We start from the raw sequence: 18,705 nt of genomic DNA, 5'->3' as shown, positions 1-18,705 counted from the left end.
AATGGAGTATCAAAACACCATCTTCAACCACTGAAAGGCACTCTTTCTAACATTGTCATTGTTAACATTAGGACTCAATATCACAAAGCCAAACTTTCTCTGAGCCTTTACTCCTTTTAATTGAGTTATCACAGTTACTGACACTCCTTTATATCTTACCAGTAAGCAGATGTCACCATTTTTGTTTTATTCTTATTGCGGTTCATTGAATAACCCATCCGCTCACCTTCTTTTCCTGATTTTTCAAACGTTCTTGAAGTTCCTTCTTTTCTTTCTCCAACTGCTCAACCTGCTTTGCCATGATAAAATCTGGATCCAGTTCTTCAAGGTTCTGTGAAAATCATGAGATCATAATGAGATATTGCACACCAAAATATACAAAACAAAATTTGTGCAACTGACAGCTATAAATGCAGTATCCTCTTGTAACCTATATAGCAGTTTGTACAAGAATCAAATTTTCACTTTACTACATGGTTCAAATTCTTGCCCTCAACCCCCAATACATCAAGTTCTCTCATCTCAAAAAAGCAATAGTGTAGGGAGGATAGCGTTACAAAATGTACTTAACATGTAGTTACAGAACAAGTGGGAGCATGAAGATATATTGCCTACAAAACCTCCTATAACACAGGAGTGCAGAGATTTGAAGAAACGGGTTGCATTGGGGATGAAAAAAGTTATAGGATTAAAATTAGCAACTGTAGATTAGGTACTTCAAGTTTTGGATAAAGCCTTTATGGTTTATGTTGCTAACTGCAATTCTTGGATTTAAGAAATGTCAATGGTCAGCAGGGCAATTGAAGATGTCCTAAAAGGTCTTCAAATTATAAAAAGTTTGATGGGGTAGGTAATTGTTTCCACTTGTGGGGAAGAGGAAACCTATCTTGTATTGATGGCTTCTAGTTTTCAAGAAATCATGCGAGGAAATTTGAAGAAACTTCTCCACCCAAGTGGTGAGAATGTGGAACTCCTTACTGCATGGGATAAGTTATGGGGAAAGAGGGTTGCGCTGAAAGAGGAAAGATAGGAGAAGGCTCAAGTAGGGGATAAACACCAGCATGGGCTGGTGGGCTGAATGGCCCTTCTGCGGCAAATTCTACGTAATATTGTTGGCTTATCAAAAAAAATAATTTCATAGATAGGAACTACCAAAAAAAGGATTTGCAGGTAAAGGCATGCAGGACTGTATCGTACCTCAATGTCAATATCTCGGAACGCCTTAGCTCCCAGTTCAGTTTTTTTGATCTGCTCCAGACGTTCTCGTACATGTTTCCGTTTGATATTTTCATGCTCCTGCATAAGGCGTTCTTTCTCTCTCTCCTGTGCCTCTTGACGCAAACGTTCTTCTTCAGCCTTGCGAACTTTCTGAAGCTCTGCCTCTCGCAACTCCATTTCTTCTTTCTCCCGTTGAACATTCAGGCTTTCGAGGCGTTCCTTTCTCTCCTCAATAGTCTGACGACGGGCAAGGATCCGTTGATGTTCCTTCCTGGCATTCTTCAAATAAGCACTGACAGCTTGCTGGTGCTGCTCTTCTTTCTCATTCTAAAGCATGAAATATAGGAAATATGGGGATGGATTCATGAATGCAAACTTCTTACAAAACAGAAATTCCTAATATTTAAATTAAATACACATGTCAGGCTCCCCTCATGGTTCAGATAATTAAGGCTATACACAACTGAGCCGTGAGACCAAGTAGGTCCTAGTTCATTTTCGGTTCATGCTGAGTTAGCAGACTTCAGTTAAGGAAACTAAGATTGATTATCTGGACAGCTCTGCTGAGATTGAGCATTCCTTTATAAAATGTCAGCAAGCATATTGCATTTATGGAAACTTTTTTAAACTCTCCAAACCAAGTAATAAGAAAGCTTGATGATGGATTGCATTATCTACATCTCAGAAGGCAACCCACTTTCATTAGCCCAAAAAACCTTGTTACAGGTAGACAACAAGTCAAGGTGTAGCAATATTCTGTGTATGTTCAAGGCTGCTGGAGTTTAACATCGTTTACTAGCAAACCATACTGCTAAGACTCCTATTGCTTGCCCACTTGGGCACATTGGACTCATTAGGGCACTGACTTGAAGCTATTTAGACAAGAAAAAAAACTTACAAGCAAGTGTGTTGGCTTAACAACTTGGATAGCCTTAGCTAATGCAGTAGACATAGCAGTCAGCTGGCTTCTGATTTGCTCTGAAGGCATTGGCTGCAAGTAAGGACCCACTGGTGAATCTTCACGTGGAGAATAGTTAAGGTCTGAGCCAAAACTTAAAGTACGAGAAGAATGATCTATGCGAACCTAGAAGAAAGTCAACAAAATCAAGTAATACATTGTTTCCTATTTGAAATGATTGATTTTGGTACAAAAAAATGACCAAAATTCAACTCTAATCATATATGGAACTAATTTGGAGAAATATCTTTGATCCAACAAACGTCCACGTTGAATAATATGCTTGAATATACTTGACCAGTGCCACAAAAGCCCACTCTTGATTGAGACAGGGTTAAATTTACCCATAAGACTGCTAGAAAATTGTTTAAAGTTTAGTAGAAATTACTGCCTGCACTCAGTGTTATAAAAAGTTTTGCCTAATGGTCGCCAATATTCTACATACAATTTTAAAGACAGTGCGGACTTCATAGGAGCTCTTCCAATCTCTTGTTATTTTCAGCACAAAAATCGGCAGAACCCATGCAAAAACAGCACTGATGACTAGAAAAGGCCATTTCTGCTGACCTTCCGCTGGAGTTACATCAAGAGAACCCCACACAATTTCCTCTTGGAATTATTTTCCTGACAAGTACCCATTTAGGATTTGAAAATAAAGCTAGTTAGATTTAAATCAGACTTCTGATGTTGTATTAAGAGATCAGTGTGGACTACATTGCAACAGATCTCCACAAATTAAGTTTGTGTTACCAGCAGTGCAAATTCAGAGTCAAAAACATATGCTTCCTATCAGAGTTTGTAGGGATAAATAGGTCATTTTTCAGATCGGCAAGCTGTAACTAGTGGAGTACCGCAACAATCAGTGCTGGGTCCTCAACTATTTATAATCTATATCAATGACTTGGATGAAGGGACCAAATGTATGGTAGCTACATTTGCTGATGACACCCACCAAGATAGGGAGGAAAGTTGTCAAAAGGAGGTAGTGTGTCTGCAAAGGGACATAGATAGGTTAAGTGAGTGGGCAAAAATTTATCAGACTGAGCATAACACGGATAAATGTGAACTTGTTCATTTTGTCAGGAAGAACAAAAAATATGAACGATTTAACTGGAGAAAGATGGCAGAAACGGTGGTACAGCGGGGTCGCAGTGTCTTGGTACATGAATCACAAAGTTAACATGTAGGGGAATGGAACATAAAAGTTGTGAAGTTTTACTACAGCTGTGCAGGGACTTGGTGAGACCATATCTGGAATACTATGTACAGCTTTGGTCTCCTTATTTAAAAGAAGATATAACTGCTTTAGAAGCAATTCAGAGAAAGTTCACTGGGCTCACTCCTGGAATGAAGGGGTTGTGTGATGAAGAAAGGTTGCACAGGTTAGGCCATTGGAGTTTAGAAGAACGAGAGGTGATCTTATTGAAACATAAGATCCTGAGGGGATTTGATATAGTGGATACCTGGAGGATATTACCTCTTGTGGAGACTAAAACTAGGTGACATAGTTTACAAATAACAGCTGTCCCTTTTAAGACAGAGATTGGGAGAAAAAGTTTCTCCCAAAGGGTCGCTGGTGTATAGAATTCTCTTCCCTAGCAAGTAGTGGAGGCTGGGTCTTTTGAATTTATTCAAGACAGATTTAGACAGATTCTTGTTAGGCAATACGAGTCAAGGATTATTGGGGGCAGACAGGAAAGTGGAGCTGAGACCACAGCCAGGTCAGCCATGATATTATTGCATGGTGGAGCAGGATCAAAAGTGCCAAATGGCCAGCTCCTGCTCTTTTGTTCTCACTAAATCTTGGGAGGAGTAATTTCAGCAGATTGCATTTGATATGAGAAAGCTATGCCTGTTCCTAATGCAAATTATTTTTTTCAGGCTGATTTATTAAACTTTAATCCAATAACTAAGCTCAGTGTTTGAAATCTAACAGAACTTTGACACCACCGCATAGATCAATATCTCTGAATGTTGGCATTACCTGCAAATCACAGTGTCTGGCAGCATCAACAATGGCACGCTCCAGTTGAAAGGCATCAACAAAGGGAACCAAGGAAGCCAAACGAGTAAACTCTATACTTTGATAAATCTGGGCCACCTGTACAAATAAAAGTGGTATAAAATGAATCAGGGGTTATATCAAAAGCTTTACTTGCATGCTTTTCAGAGGCCTGATGCATATTTATGCCTCCAGGCTTTAACTGGTTGTGGTCATTGAATTTGTGCTTCAGTCTAAACTAACTAGGTACTTCATGTCCACACCACTTGCTAATGTGCATTTAAGCATATACCATTAGTTTTCTTCCAGGGGCTGAAAGCTAAAACATCAGAACAAATTTGAACTGATGCTGGAATAATTTTAGGATGCAAGTTTAGATCACTTGCAGAATTGGCTAGCACCACGGTTCCTGAGAAAATATCAAAGCCAGGCCCAAAACTTAAGAATTTTGCACCAACAAAAATGCCAAATGAGAATACATTTCAAGCATTCAATCCATCACACCATGATTACAGTATGCACAGTAAAATCAGACCTCTATTGCCCAGAAAGAGGATGGCAGCAAGTTCCCCTCTCAGTGACACAGTATCCATTCCTTCATTGTCACTGGGCCAAAATCCTGGAATTCCCTAACTAATTTCACCAGTGGAGTACCTATAATCACACATATTGCAGCAGTTCAAGAAGTTGGTTCACCACCATCTTCTCAAGGGTAATTAGGGATGGGAGTAAATGCTGATCTTGCCAGCAATGCCCACATCCTGTGAATAAAAATATGCATTTTATAATTTAGTATTTTTTCTTGTATTACTTCTTGGGATATGATCATCGCTTACATCTAGCTTTATTAGTGTCCATTAATGAGTACTCCCAAACAGTACAAGGCATGCAAATAGTAAAAATAATACAAAATAACCTCAAATTCTAAAGTGGCAGAGACTTATGAAGTGTGAAAAACCCAATATGGCAAGTTTTCCTATAAATGCTTGGTGTCACAATAAAATTGGAGAGGTTAATTTGAAATAATGCAGCCTTGTTCAATTCATACATTTCTGCACAAAGAGAGATTGACAATAAAGGCTATTTGTTCAGTCACTTTGCTAATTAACCATCAGTTTTGCCCTAGCACATCAGAAACCTGTTCAAGACAGAAAACAAGACAGTGAAAAATACATCCAAAAGAGAAAATGCTGATATTTCACAAAAGATTATAAATATGCTCACTGTTCTCTGAAGGTAATGTTTACCAGCTTTTAAAATACTGTCAAAGCTGGCCGTTAAAAAAAGAAAATAGATGGACGAGTATCAAATTCAATTGTGAATATAAAATGATCTGATCGACATTTCGACCTCTGGATCTGACTCTTAGAAATTGCAATATTCTAGCACTGCAGCATACATCCAGTTCCTTGGAGTTGCATGCTACTGATGTAAATCTTGATTAAGGGTTCTTGAATGCAAGGCAAACAGATGAGAATAGGTGCAACATAAAAATACATACAGGGTTCTTGAGAGAGACATAAGGCACAAACTGAACAGCAGCAACATAGCAGAATGTCCAAGGTGGCAGGAATAACCATTTTTAAAATGACAGCATCACACACCAGTTATTTCTGAACTTCAGGCATTAGACTATTTAAAGATGAACTGAATTTTAAAACGTTCTACTGAAATATGAACACACCTGTTGAAGGAGTCGAAGGATGGTGTTATTCTGCAAATGAGGCACATAATGCTGAAGGTCAGGTTCTTTTTCTGACTGATCTCGGACCCAATTGAGAACCTTGAGAATAAGAAGGGCAAAATTATGGTTTACATGATGTCAACTCTAATTATTTGAAGATGTATAATTTGGCTGGTGTACATAATACATTTACTGAAACAAAGTATACAATTTGATGGAATTCCCAACAATAAAGGGCTGACCGATTCTTAGCAGGCACTTAACAAGGAAATTTGTACGTGACCCAAACACGCAGAAGGATGTTGCCTCATTGCAACATGGGAAACAAAACTTGAGACTGTACTAATCCAAATGTATGGAGGGGACTGGCAGCTATGGTTAACTAGTTATACCATCTGCTAATTAACCTCCAGTTTTACTCTGGCACATTAGAAATATCACTGATCTCACAAGAACAGAGAACAAGACAATGAAAGGTGCCAACAGCAACATTACAGAAAATTACAGGATAAAAACAGGAAGATAGGAGGAGTAGGTCACTCCCCCCTCATATCTGTTGCACCATTTTATTAAATTATACCTGAATTTCATTTACCTGTCTTTGTTCCATATCCTTTAATACCCTTACCAATAAAAATCTTGATCTCCATCTTGAGGATTTCAATTGACCCAAACATTGGCAGTATTTTGAGGAAGAGAGTTCCAGATTTCTATCGCCCTTTTGGGAGACAAAAATGCTTCTGGATTTCACTCCGAAAATCGAAGCCTCAGCCTTGTTCTGAATTTGCCCACCAAAGAAAACTGTTTATTTGCATCTACCCTGTATCATTTCTTTATCTGTGTTACCTTGATTAGATCACCCGCAACCTTCTAAACCCTAGAATAGCTTTAAATTGGAGCATCGTAATACAAACAGCACATCACAGACTTTCAGCTTATCCCTGCGAAGCAGTTCAAATACAGAATATGGAAGCTAAATGTAGATTGTTACCTTAGTAACACGCCCACAAAGCTTGAGCGGGTGAAACTCCATTTCTAACCAATTATACACACCCTTCACTTCAGGCACAGCATACTGCATTACATTGAAACGGACCTGTTTGTTTTTGAAAAAAGAAAGTAGGCTCAGAAAGGAGACAGAAATTATCATTCTCAATAGCACCACTGAGCAGTCTCTAAACAATTTATCTACAAAGTCGATTAATAAAAGGGAAAAATCCGCTGAAACTTCAGGCTTGATGGAGCAATTTCTTCAATTGATCAAATTTCTCATATTTCCACTTTAATGTTAAGATGTACCATACCAGATAGACATTGAAGGACTTCATTATACCAAGAATCTAAAAACACCACATTTAACTGTGATAATCGAGGCTTAATCTGATTTTTTTAAGTCGCACAGAGTTTTGATTAGCCATATGTAATATATCAAACCTGAAGATTTTCAACAGATCCCTGCAAAATACTGAGCTACCAGTACTGCTTAAACATTTGTCACAAAATTGGATTCTGTGAAAAAGATAATCAAAATTCTGGTCAGCAATTAATGGAATGAATTGTTAGGAGACAGTCTTACATATCCACTGCACTCAATTTATGATAGGTTTTTCTGCGAGGTATACACAAATACTTTGCCAATGCTAAATCAGAAAACAATTCAATATAACACATTGTCTTAAAGATGTAATTTAATTCATGGAAAGAATTTACTATAGAGACCATTATTTAATCCATCAATGACATCATCATTTGGAATTTTAACATAGCTGGCTTGCTTCGTTTTACAAACAACTAAAATTCCCTGTATGATCCATCTTGTCTGAAGGTGACTGGCAGCAGTGCTACGGCTGAATCGGTCACGCTGCTAATTAACCTTCAACTCTTATTCTGGCATGCAAGAAATTTCACAATTCTCACTTAAGATTGAAAATGAGATAATGAAACATGCCTTATTACAATTCATTCTATTCTGTCAGTAGCAAAACTGCACATTAACATACTTATTGCAGTTCGAATGAAAAAGCTTCTTCAAAAAAAAACCAGCACTCTGGATAATGGAAGAATTTCTACCATTACATAAAAATGTGTTCTTCAAAAGGACAGCCCTACAATTACCAAATCTTTTACATTGGAACAATGCACCCCAGTATAGTAGTGTAATGGTTATTTTACTGGACTAGTAACCCATAGAATGCAAGTTAAACCCTACCATGGTAGTTCGAGAATTTAACTTCAATTAAAAAGATCTGGAAAAAAAAAAGCCTGGCTAAAAAAAAAAAATCAGAAAGCTGCTGGATTTTCTCAAAAACCTAGCTGATTTACTGACATCCTTTAGGGAGGGAAACCTACAGTCTTTACTTCATCTGGTCTATCTATATATGCCACACCATTGGGGCAATAAATGCTGGCCTTGCCAGTGTCATATTCTGAGAACCAACGAAGAAAAAACAAATTGTAAAAATTAAGGTTTGCTCAGTGGGTTAACAATCTGTGCATGCTAAAAATCATACCATGTCATTAATTAGGCTTTGTCTAGTTGGAGGTGCCTGTAATCCCAACAGCGTAGCCAGTCGTCGGTGCTTCTCAACGATAATACCATCCATGTCAAGCAATCGGGCAATGTCTGTCCTTTCAGGAGTAATAGGAATTGATAGAGTAGCCAAGAGCACTCTGGTAGACATCCTGTGAATATAGTAAACCAAATGATTGCATGAAACCAGAGAATATCGCCCTCACTACAATATTAAAAAAATGCATTTAATGTGACTGTTGAAACACATTATTAATGGCTAGCAGTAATTTTTTTTTAAAAAAAAGGATTTTAACTACAAATTCAGTGCACGGGGAAACTACATGTTGTGACTACAGAACATTTCAGCATAAATGGTTTTACCCACATATGCAATGCAGTTACCATCCTAAAAAGCAACAGGGTTGACATTCAGCATACTCTAGTTTTGTATCACAAATAGGGGCTAGCCTGCATTTTTGAAGAAATAAATAGCAAATTGATAAAACACCATTAGTGCAATGAACAACACTTATTTCTTACAAGTATAAAAAAATCAAATTGGAAACTGTGCATACTATTAGACCTAGGCAAAATACTGCGGATGCTGGAAATCTGAAACAAAAACAAAAAATGCTGGAAAAACTCAGCAGGTCTGACAGTATCTGTGGAGAGAAAGACAGAGTTAACATTTCGAGTCTGAAGAGTCATACGGACTCGAAACGTTAACAGTGTCTTTCTCTCCACAGATACTGTCAGACCTGCTGAGGTTTTCCAGCATTTTTTGTTTGTGTGAGATACTATTAGACCTGTTATCTTACAATCCAAATTAGGCAGCAATTACCTCATCAATTGATACTATTAAATGTATTCTAACCTGCATTTATTCTGCCAAAAAGAATTTTTCAAGGACTGGATTTTAAACAATAAATTACATAAAAACAAAGAAAAGTTAAACAGTATTTTAAAATTTCCCTTTCCTCTCTCCGGAGAATTAAACTGCTTTACATTTTAATTCACCACTCCACTCCTATCCTCAGGCTCCTATATAGTTGCAATGAAACTCAGTGCAAGGAACAGCATCTCAACTTGCGATTAAGCACTATTACCACGTTCCAGACTCAGTATTAAGTTCAACTATTTCAGATCGTAACCTCTGACCCCAGTTTTTTCCCTTTTTAGATGGCAACTATTGGTGGTGCTTACCTCCCATAAGGCCATCTTTATTTCTTTTCCTTGTCCCACCTTCATCTCCTTCTGCCAATTAATGTCTCCTGTCTCCCACCACATAATGCCTTCGCTTTTGTTCTCCACCTTCCCAGACTTGCTTAAAACCTTTTATACCTCTAGCCTTTTCTAGCTCTGACAAAAGATCATTGACCTGAAACATTAACTCTAATGCCTGACCTACAGCATCTCTTGTTTTCTCATTTCCAGCACCTCTTGTTTTTGTTTTCCCATTTCTAACATCCATAGTATTTTCCTTTGTCATTGTCTCCAATGATATCTACATAATTTTGCCTTCAAAACACCTGAACAGGTAGTCTCATCTGCAACTACCACACAAAGGTGTGACTGGCCTGAATTCAGTCATGATATTATTCACCTCACTCCAATAATGGGAAGCAACTTGATGTCAGGATCTCAAGATCAAGAGCTCACAGCCTCATGGGGAAACTGGAACTCACTACTTGCCATTCTATGGTGTAGAGCACATTAGTATACCAACTACACCTCACCAGATCATTTTAATGCTGCGTTCCACCAATCAGTATGCATCTTCTCCCTAGTGCTTTATTATAATCTAAAACACTTCAGTGTTCATCACTAGTTATGCAGTTAAATATTTTTGCACCTCTGCATCTCTTCTTGAGAAAGGTTCTTTCTCATCTCTCTGGACAAATGGTATAGCCGGTGAAGAGTGGATGCATGAAACAGAGCATTTCCTGATTTCCAGAATACTGTGGAAACTTTATTATAGTAGTTAGCCATCAGCTGGGGCTTGGGAGGCTTCTTGGACAAAGAGAACAGCCCATGAATGTCTTCTACTGCCTTGAAAGCTTCCTATAAAATAAACATGTTTTATAAACAAACATTGTACCAGAATCCTCATTAATCCAGATATTTAAAGAAAATTTTAATTCTCTCACAGTTGAATATTTTTATGAGCAGGTTGCTTGGTCGTTATAAAAAAAGCTAATGGATTCAATTGGGAGATATCATTCTAGTCCACATCTCAATCAAGTGTACTTGATCTACCTCCCTGCTAGGCACATTTGACAACCTCATTTTGGATCTGTCCTGTTGTTGGAACTGGAAATTAGATCTAAAGTTTGCTCCATTTATTACATGTGCCCATACAACAGACAATTCCTGAAAACTAAGGTCAGCAACAAATAAATTGATCTTAAATGGACATTGAAACTAGTTTCAACATGACTGATCAATAAGGCTAACGTGTCAGCAGTTTTTTTAATCTTGGCATTGAATCATCCCTTTAGATCTCTTGCAAGCAGCAGTTTAGAAGGCTGTAATCCAGGCATTTTACCTTTGGAGCCTCAATGCAGCCAGTGCCTGTAAGTTTAAATGCACTCTGCATTGGTGAGCACAGGCCATAATGTGGTCAGTTGTTGTCCATGTGTCAACATGTACTCTGTTCAAATCATGAGCACTTTATTCAGACTAACTATAAGCAGTTTAGAAAGCAGACCAATGCATGTTATGACTGCAAGATCGACTGACTAACCTCATCAGGAGTTTTATATAAATTGGCTGCAACTACCACCCAGTCAAAGGTGTGACTGACCTGAATTCAGTCATCATATTATTCATCTCACTCCAATAATGGGAAGCACCCTGATATCAGGATCTCAAGATCAAGAGCTCACAGCCTCATGTGGAAACTAGAACCCACTAACTTGCCACTCTATGGTGTAGAACACATTAGTATACCAACTACACCTCACCAGTCATTTTAATGCTACAAGCGTTTTTTTCCTTTATTATTCATTCAAGGGATGTGGGCCTCACTGGCTAGGACAGCATTTAGTGACCATCGCTAGTTGCCCTTAAGGAGGTGATGGTAAGCTGCCTTTTTGAAACGTGACAGTCCACGTGGCATAGGTAGATAGTAGACTGATGGGGCTGTAATTGGCCGGGTTTGTCCTGCTTTGTTTGTACAGGGCATACCTGGCTATTTTCCACATTGCTGGGTAGATGCCAGTGTTGTAGCTGTACTGTAGCGTGGCAAGTTCTGGAGCACGAGTCTTCAGTACTATTGCCGGAATATTGTCAGGGCCTGTAGGCTTTGCAGTATCCAGTGCCTTCAGCTGTTTCTTGATACCATGTGGAGTGAATTGAATTGGCTGAAAACTGGCATCTGTGATGCTGGGGACCTCCGTAGGTGGCCGAGATGGACTATCCACTCGGCATTTCTGGCTGAAGATTGTTGCAAATGCTTCAGCCTTATCTTTTGCACTGACGTGCTGGGCTCCCCCACCACAGAGGATGGGGATATTTGTGCACCCTCTTCCTCCAGTGAGTTGTTTAATTGTTCACCACCAATCACGGCTGCATGTAGCAGGACTGCAGAGCTTAGATCTGGTCTGTTGGTTGTGGAATCGGTTGGTTCTCTCTATCACTTGCTGCTTATGCTGTTTGGCATGCAAGTAGTCCTGTGTTATAGCTTCACCAGGTTGAGACCTCAATTTTTAGGTATGCCTGGTGCTGCTTCTGGCATGCCCTCCTGCACTCTACCATTACCATCAAACCTGGTTCAATGAAGAGTGTGGGATATGTGGGCCATGAGGTTACAAGTTGTGGCTGAGTACAATTCTGCTGCTGCTGATGACCCACAGACCTCGTGGATGCCCAGTCTTGAGTAGCTAGATCTGCTCAAAATCTATCCCATTTACCACAATGGTTTGCCACGCAACATGATGGCAGGTATTTCTCAATGTGAAGCTGGGACTTTGTCTCCACAAGGAGTGTGTGGAGGTCATGCCTACCGATACTGTCATGGACAGATCATGGCATCTGCGGCAGGCAGATTGGTGAGGATGAGGTCAAGTATGTTTTTCCCTCTTGTTGGTTCTCTCACCACCTGCTGCAGACCCAGTCTAGCAGCTATGTTTTTAAAGACTTGACCAGCTCGGTCAGTAGTGGTGCTACCGAGCCACTCTTGGTGATGGACATTGAAGTCCCCTACCCAGAGTACATTCTGCGCCGCTGATACCCTCAGTGCTTCCTCCAAGCTGTGTTCAACATGGAGGGGTACTGATTCATCAGCTGAGGTAGGGCACTACGTGGTAATCAGCAGGTGGTTTCCTTGCCCATGGCTGACCTGGTGCCATGACACTTGATGGGATCCGGAGTTGATATTGAGGACTCCCAGGGCAACTTCCTCCCGACTGTATACCATTGTGCCACCACCTCTGCTGGGTCTGTCCTGCCGTGGGACAGGGCATACCCAGAGGTGGTGATGTTGGTGTCTGGAACATTGTCTATAAGGTACGATTCTGAGTGCATGACTAGGTCAGGCTGTTGCTTGACTAGTCTGTGAGACTGCAGGGTCGACAGGGCTGAGTTTGCTGTTGTCATTTCCGGTGCCTAGGCCGAAGCTGAGACGTTTTAGCTGCTTGAAACAATTGAGTGGCTTGCTAGACCATTTCAGAGGCATTAAGAGTCAACCACATTGCTGTGGGTCTGGAGTCACATGTAGGCCAGATCAGTTAAGGACAGAAGATTTCCTTCCCTAAAGGACATTAGGGAACCAGGTGGGTTTTTACGACAATCAACAACGGTTTAATGGTTATCTGCAATGTCCTTTGTGTAGCTATATGTTCATTCTGTAATGCTTCATGGATGCAAGACATATCAGTTAAGTAGAGAATGAGCCTGTCTGTTCGTTTGATGAAAGTTCAATCTGACTCCCTTTATTATCACAGGGCCCAACATATTAACAGGAATCTGAATAGCCCTTAATGGTACTGTTTTATTCCAAGCAGCAAGTTTATAAGCTATGCCTTTTGCAACTAATTCATTATGGACAATTCAATGGTACTTAATAAAGCTCAAGTGTTACCTGCCAAAGCTCCATACTAATTGCACTATCTAGTTGTACAAGGCGAGTCTCCAGATGCATGGATTGGCTCTCAGGATTATTAAGGTTGATTGCTGTGCTTTGGTTATGGTGACGCTGGATCTGTCCCAAGTGCATCCGCAAGTTGTCACATAACTTGCGAAATTCAGCCTTACGAGTATACTGCAAGCAGAACTTAAAAGCTGCAAAAAGGACAAATGGAGTTGATAATGTCGAAGTAATTTTCCAGCACCAAATGCAGCAGATTACATTTCAACAATGGCTGAACAAAAATATTAGCATTAAGAGATGCCCACAAATGTGAAAGGGGACAGGTGTTCTTAAGGATCTATCCAACTGTAGAATCCTTCAGAGAATCAAGAACAAGACAAAAATACCAAATTTACCACCGTGGTGGCAAAGAAAATTGTTAAAGGAAAGTTTTGATCACATTTCACTAACACTATTTAATTAACAAGTTGGCTACACCTTTGGTCATAGCATCCTTTTCCAACCTCTTAGGTTAGAAGGGAGGAAAAAGAGGAGTTAAGGGCACTTTCTCAGTGATTGGAAGGGGGTGGTGATGTCCAACTACTGCTTCCGCTCACTACGTACATCAACAATTTGTATACTGAGCAACAGGAAATGGTATCCAAATTTAGACAATACTAAAACAGGAGGCATAATAAATCATTCTGAAGATTAAAAGAAAGTTGCAATGGGATATTGATAAAATGCTGGAATGGCTGAAAAGTGGCGAATTGGATAGCATATTTTGGCAAAATTTGGATGTAATGGTTAACATAAAAACCATTTCAAACCGATGGAAATAAAATAAATCAATAGAAGGGGATGTAAAATATCAAACCCCAAATGTTATGGTGACTTTAAATATACAACTTTATTAAGACCACAGTTAGAATGCTCTCTGCAGTTTTGGGTTTTACACTATAAATGGGATTAGGCAGGGTAGATAAAAATTATACAATGGCTGAGGAATTTACAATGAGGGAATATAGACAAATGCTCAAGATTTAGGGCAAATATCACAACAGGCTTACACAATGAGTTTGGGAGTCTGTAGAAAGCACTATAGCAATTTGCAATTGAAGCAGAGATCATGTTAACATTTAAGAAGATAGTTAAAGGAAAGGGGGAGGTGGACATAGGGACCTGGAACAGGTTAGACAGAAAATCAACTCCACCAAAAGAAACTCTACCTTGTTGAGCAATGTCATGATAAAGGCGCTCCACTTTAGAGTTGTTACGCAATAGGTCCAAACATTGCCTGTAGGACTCCCAAAGAAATTTAACCCATGGAGTTAGCAGCAGACGATCCGTACGATCTTGGGTATCCTCACCACTAACAGCACTAAGCAGCACACTGTAAATATTCAACATAAAAAGCTTAAATACATTTTTCTGTCCAATAAGCTTATCCAATCCAAAAACTTCTGTGCAACTTCAATGACATTTGATGGTACAGAAGGTGGTGGTACTGTGGCAGCTCAAAAAAGTCAAAAATGGGTGGTTTAATACAGGAAAACCAAATGAACTTGCATTGTGGAAGCTACTATACAGCCTACTCATGCAATTCCAGATCACTTTAGCTAAAACCCTCTTCCACACCAACCTACCCAGAATTAAATAATTTTATAGAAACAGCATAGTAAAACACTAGAGAAAACACAAAATGCCACAAAACGTCAGAGCAATTTATGTCTTGCCTGTGATTCAATGCTGGAGTGCTGTACAAGCTGAATACAAAGTTCAGTCATTCTGTAAAATACTGAGATTTGTTTCCTGCCAATAATATATTTTACCACAAGTACTTTGTACAGACAACAGTACCATCAGGATATCTGGCTTAATAATCATTTTAGTCATTTTCTCAGCAATTGCACAAAATTAGATTTCAGTAGGGACTGGTTCTTCTGCCTGTTCACTTGGGCTTCTTCCTCATTCGCACATCAACAGCATTCTCCCACAGCATCAGTAATCCACACATCTGGACTTCCTTCTCACTGACTTGGATTCAAACCTCGTGACTGCTGGCAGCAAGAGAAAGCTTATGTCCTCAAAAAAGTTAACTGCTTCAGAATTTGCCACCAATGGCTGCATGGGATCCTTGACAATGTCAGACACAGTGACTTTATCTGATAGCAGAATTTAAGCTGAGAGTTGGAGGAAGTTCTATTTTTAAATGCCAGCATTTCAGACAAGCTATAAGTGTGATTCTTTAGCCTCGCAGTCAAAAGAATATAATCGCGCCACAAAAATAGCACAAATTATCCATTGTATTTGTTGCCTCTCAAACATTTACAGGGAAAGTAATAACACCAAAAAAAAATCATTTTTTTCAATTACCAATTGTTAACAGCATTCTTTTTTCCCCTCATGCACTGATTGGTTTTACCAGCTTGTACAACAAAATTGGTCAGTTTCATCAGCATTAAAGATGTAGTCAGGCTCAGAAGAAGGAAAAAGTATTGCGTCATGTAATTTATCACATATCATGTGACATGATCTGGAATGCACTGTCTGAAGGGATGATGCAGGCGAACTCAATTCTGACCGTCAAACGGGAATTAAATAAGTACCTGGAGAGAAAATTTCAGGGTTAAGGAGAAAGGGACAGAGAGTGGGATTAGCTAAACTGTTCTGGCAGAGAGCAGGCACAGATTCAGCGAGCTGAATGGCCTCCGTGCTGTAACCAATGTATAATACATTATTCTGGCACAGTAAAGTCATGTCCCCAAAGTTACAAAGTCTAATTCTAAACAGAAACTCAAATCAGTGATTAACTGGTCAGCTTCAAGCAGGTTAGAAATATCCAGCAATATTATGATCATTTCACATCTGTAACAAAAACATGGCACTGGAGTACAATACAAGCAATGCAATGGATGCCTGGTGTTTGTGAGATGTACTATTTTTCATATGTTCAAAAACAATTAGTAAAATAACTATGTACTGAAACAATGCAGCTGTGCAAACAGATCTACAGTTTTTGATATATTACTGAACCACTTGTGATCTGTTATACCAACCAACACACAATGCATTATTTTGTTGGGACTTAAGGCCACAAAAATCTAACTTTTAAGTGATCAGGGCCTCAGACCATTCACTGTTTAACTGTTATGTGATCAAGAAACTTTACAATTTACAGTACAGTTCAGAAATTACACTGACATATGAAATAATCTTAAATACGTGCACTTCCAAGCTGACCAGCACATTCAAATTTCCATGTTTCCTGATCAAACAAAAAATTAAAATGACCACAGGATGGCTGTCTTTATTTACTACTTTCTGCCTTAAAATGATAGACAATTTAAAAACACCACCATGACAGATTAATACATATATATTACATGGTAAACTCCTTCTGTTAACAGTATACCACCCAATTTACCTTTAAGATCTGCACATAGAAAATTATGACATTCTAATTCTTTCAGACTCCAAATATACAAGACACTGGAACCAAATCCCTTGATGACAGCTTACCTTTCTGGAGTTTGAATATTGTCCAAGTCTTCAATATCAAGTACCATCTGCTGAGACTCTCCTTTAGCAGCTTCAGTCTTTTCTTCAGCTAACTTAAGGTAAGCCCTAACCACATCCTCCAACGACTTGATATTTACCTGTAAAAATGCAAATCAAAAAAGGCAACATAATGTATTCCAATAGAAACAAAGCCAAACTCATCTACCGCAAAACTGACCAATCAGGAAGTACTTCAGTGTCATATTTAAGGATATTTTCATTATTTATTCAAGGATAGACTTAAGTAGAAGAGTTTGCTTTAAATGTTTCTTTAATGCAAAGCGTATTCACACAAGTTTAAAAATGTAAGGGCTGTTGCCGTTTTCCCCATGAAATGTGGGTACTGAAGTGCTTGTTAGCTTATTTCTGTAATCAATAAATGATCACACCCATTGCATTGGCAAGTTACTGGTTGGTGGTTGGCAGGGGGTGTAGTGGGCTTCTCCCTCAACTGCAAAGAGCAAGAGGTAAAATACAAAAGCCCAGGCAGATGACCAGAGATCAACCAAAAGTCTGAAAGGCAGTCAAGATTTCCATATAAAAAGCATGCAGTGAGGCAGTTAATGGCTGGAGTGCAGGAGAGAATTAGTCAGAAATTATGTTGTTCGAATCAAGCAACACACGTCTAGTGTGGAGAATTGCAGCATGTACCTTTGTATAATATAAAATAAGCTAAATTGTATTATCGTTCAGTACAACTCTTGTGAGATATAAAAACAGCCTAACGATTTGCACCAGACCTAGTTTCAACAAAAGTGCAGGCTTGGTTCACTTTTCGAGATGGACATGTATACATGCAAAATATATGGATATACAGTTCAGGGTCATAAAGGAGTATGATAGTTATACAAAAGCATAAAGTGGATATTGGATAGTTGGAATCAAACACTCAGACTTCTTACAGGAGCCACTGAAATAAGTTTGTAATAACCAACTACTTTTGAACTTGAGCAAACCAAGTAGATAGGTAACACAGGTTGACATTTCATCTGTAAATAATGAACCTATTCTGAAGTTTTTGATCAAGATTCCTCACAAAAAGCACCAAACACTTAAGTAACCAAGCTCAGTTCCTTTCAGTGCTTACTGGCAGATCCTGGAGCCAATGATCAGCTGTGAAACTCCATGGAGTCCATGTAATCCAATGACAGATAGAATCAGATCAAGAATTTCCTTGTTAAAAAAAACAAATAATAGTTGTATGTTTGGGGAGTAGGGAGAAGAAAGAGGAGAGAGTAAACTTCACATCCAGCCTTTTCCCTTTCCTAGTCAAATATTAAGACTGAGCCAGACACCAGGTAACCTTGGGTAACCCAGTATATCAAGAGCTCAGTTTTAAACCCTATACCCTAGCTACCAGAAAAGTTATCCACGTTTGCCTTTGGACTTATCATACATCACTGTCATTGAAACTCCACCATGACTGATAGTTTGATTTCTCCAAAAGTCTGCTATCGGATCTTCTGCACTTCAATTAATACAATCAAGCTTATCCAGAAACAGCACACAAGCCTACTATTTTCACCTTTTGCTCATGTCCTTACAAACTTTCCCACTGGCTAAACATCGTGTGGATTTCAAGAAAAAAACCCATAACTAGAGATTCCCTTAATGCCTTGCCTATCTCCCCTCATCTCTAGACTTCTCTCTGTCCACCACATTCTACTCCATTACAGCCAAAAAGCCCTCCCCCAACCCTTGC

At 39.1% G+C, this 18,705-nt stretch overlaps 1 protein-coding gene and 2 non-coding genes across 3 annotated transcripts in view; all 3 read right to left on the bottom strand.

The window, feature by feature from the left end:
• The window catches only part of eif3s10 (eukaryotic translation initiation factor 3, subunit 10 (theta)), a 39,870-nt gene that overhangs the window by 10,081 nt on the left and 11,084 nt on the right, over positions 1 to 18,705 (bottom strand). The window contains exons 3-13 of the mRNA XM_078565181.1: positions 16,965 to 17,101; positions 14,672 to 14,835; positions 13,455 to 13,654; positions 10,227 to 10,435; positions 8,373 to 8,544; positions 6,854 to 6,958; positions 5,863 to 5,961; positions 4,161 to 4,277; positions 2,117 to 2,302; positions 1,198 to 1,545; positions 227 to 331 (exon numbers count right to left, since the gene is read on the bottom strand). Coding sequence (XP_078421307.1) covers positions 227 to 331; positions 1,198 to 1,545; positions 2,117 to 2,302; positions 4,161 to 4,277; positions 5,863 to 5,961; positions 6,854 to 6,958; positions 8,373 to 8,544; positions 10,227 to 10,435; positions 13,455 to 13,654; positions 14,672 to 14,835; positions 16,965 to 17,101 — 1,842 coding nt within the window. The remainder of the gene's footprint in view (positions 1 to 226; positions 332 to 1,197; positions 1,546 to 2,116; positions 2,303 to 4,160; positions 4,278 to 5,862; positions 5,962 to 6,853; positions 6,959 to 8,372; positions 8,545 to 10,226; positions 10,436 to 13,454; positions 13,655 to 14,671; positions 14,836 to 16,964; positions 17,102 to 18,705) is intronic.
• LOC144695118 (small nucleolar RNA SNORA19) lies at positions 6,212 to 6,344 on the bottom strand. Its single transcript, XR_013579879.1, has one exon. It is a non-coding gene; the product is annotated as a small nucleolar RNA SNORA19 (small nucleolar RNA).
• Positions 7,676 to 7,812, bottom strand: LOC144695117 (small nucleolar RNA SNORA19). Its single transcript, XR_013579878.1, has one exon. It is a non-coding gene; the product is annotated as a small nucleolar RNA SNORA19 (small nucleolar RNA).

The sequence above is a fragment of the Cetorhinus maximus genome, chromosome 20 (genome assembly GCF_964194155.1).
Source record: "Cetorhinus maximus chromosome 20, sCetMax3.hap1.1, whole genome shotgun sequence".
Classification (NCBI taxonomy): domain Eukaryota; kingdom Metazoa; phylum Chordata; class Chondrichthyes; order Lamniformes; family Cetorhinidae; genus Cetorhinus; species Cetorhinus maximus.
This window is presented reverse-complemented; position numbering and strand designations above follow the sequence as displayed.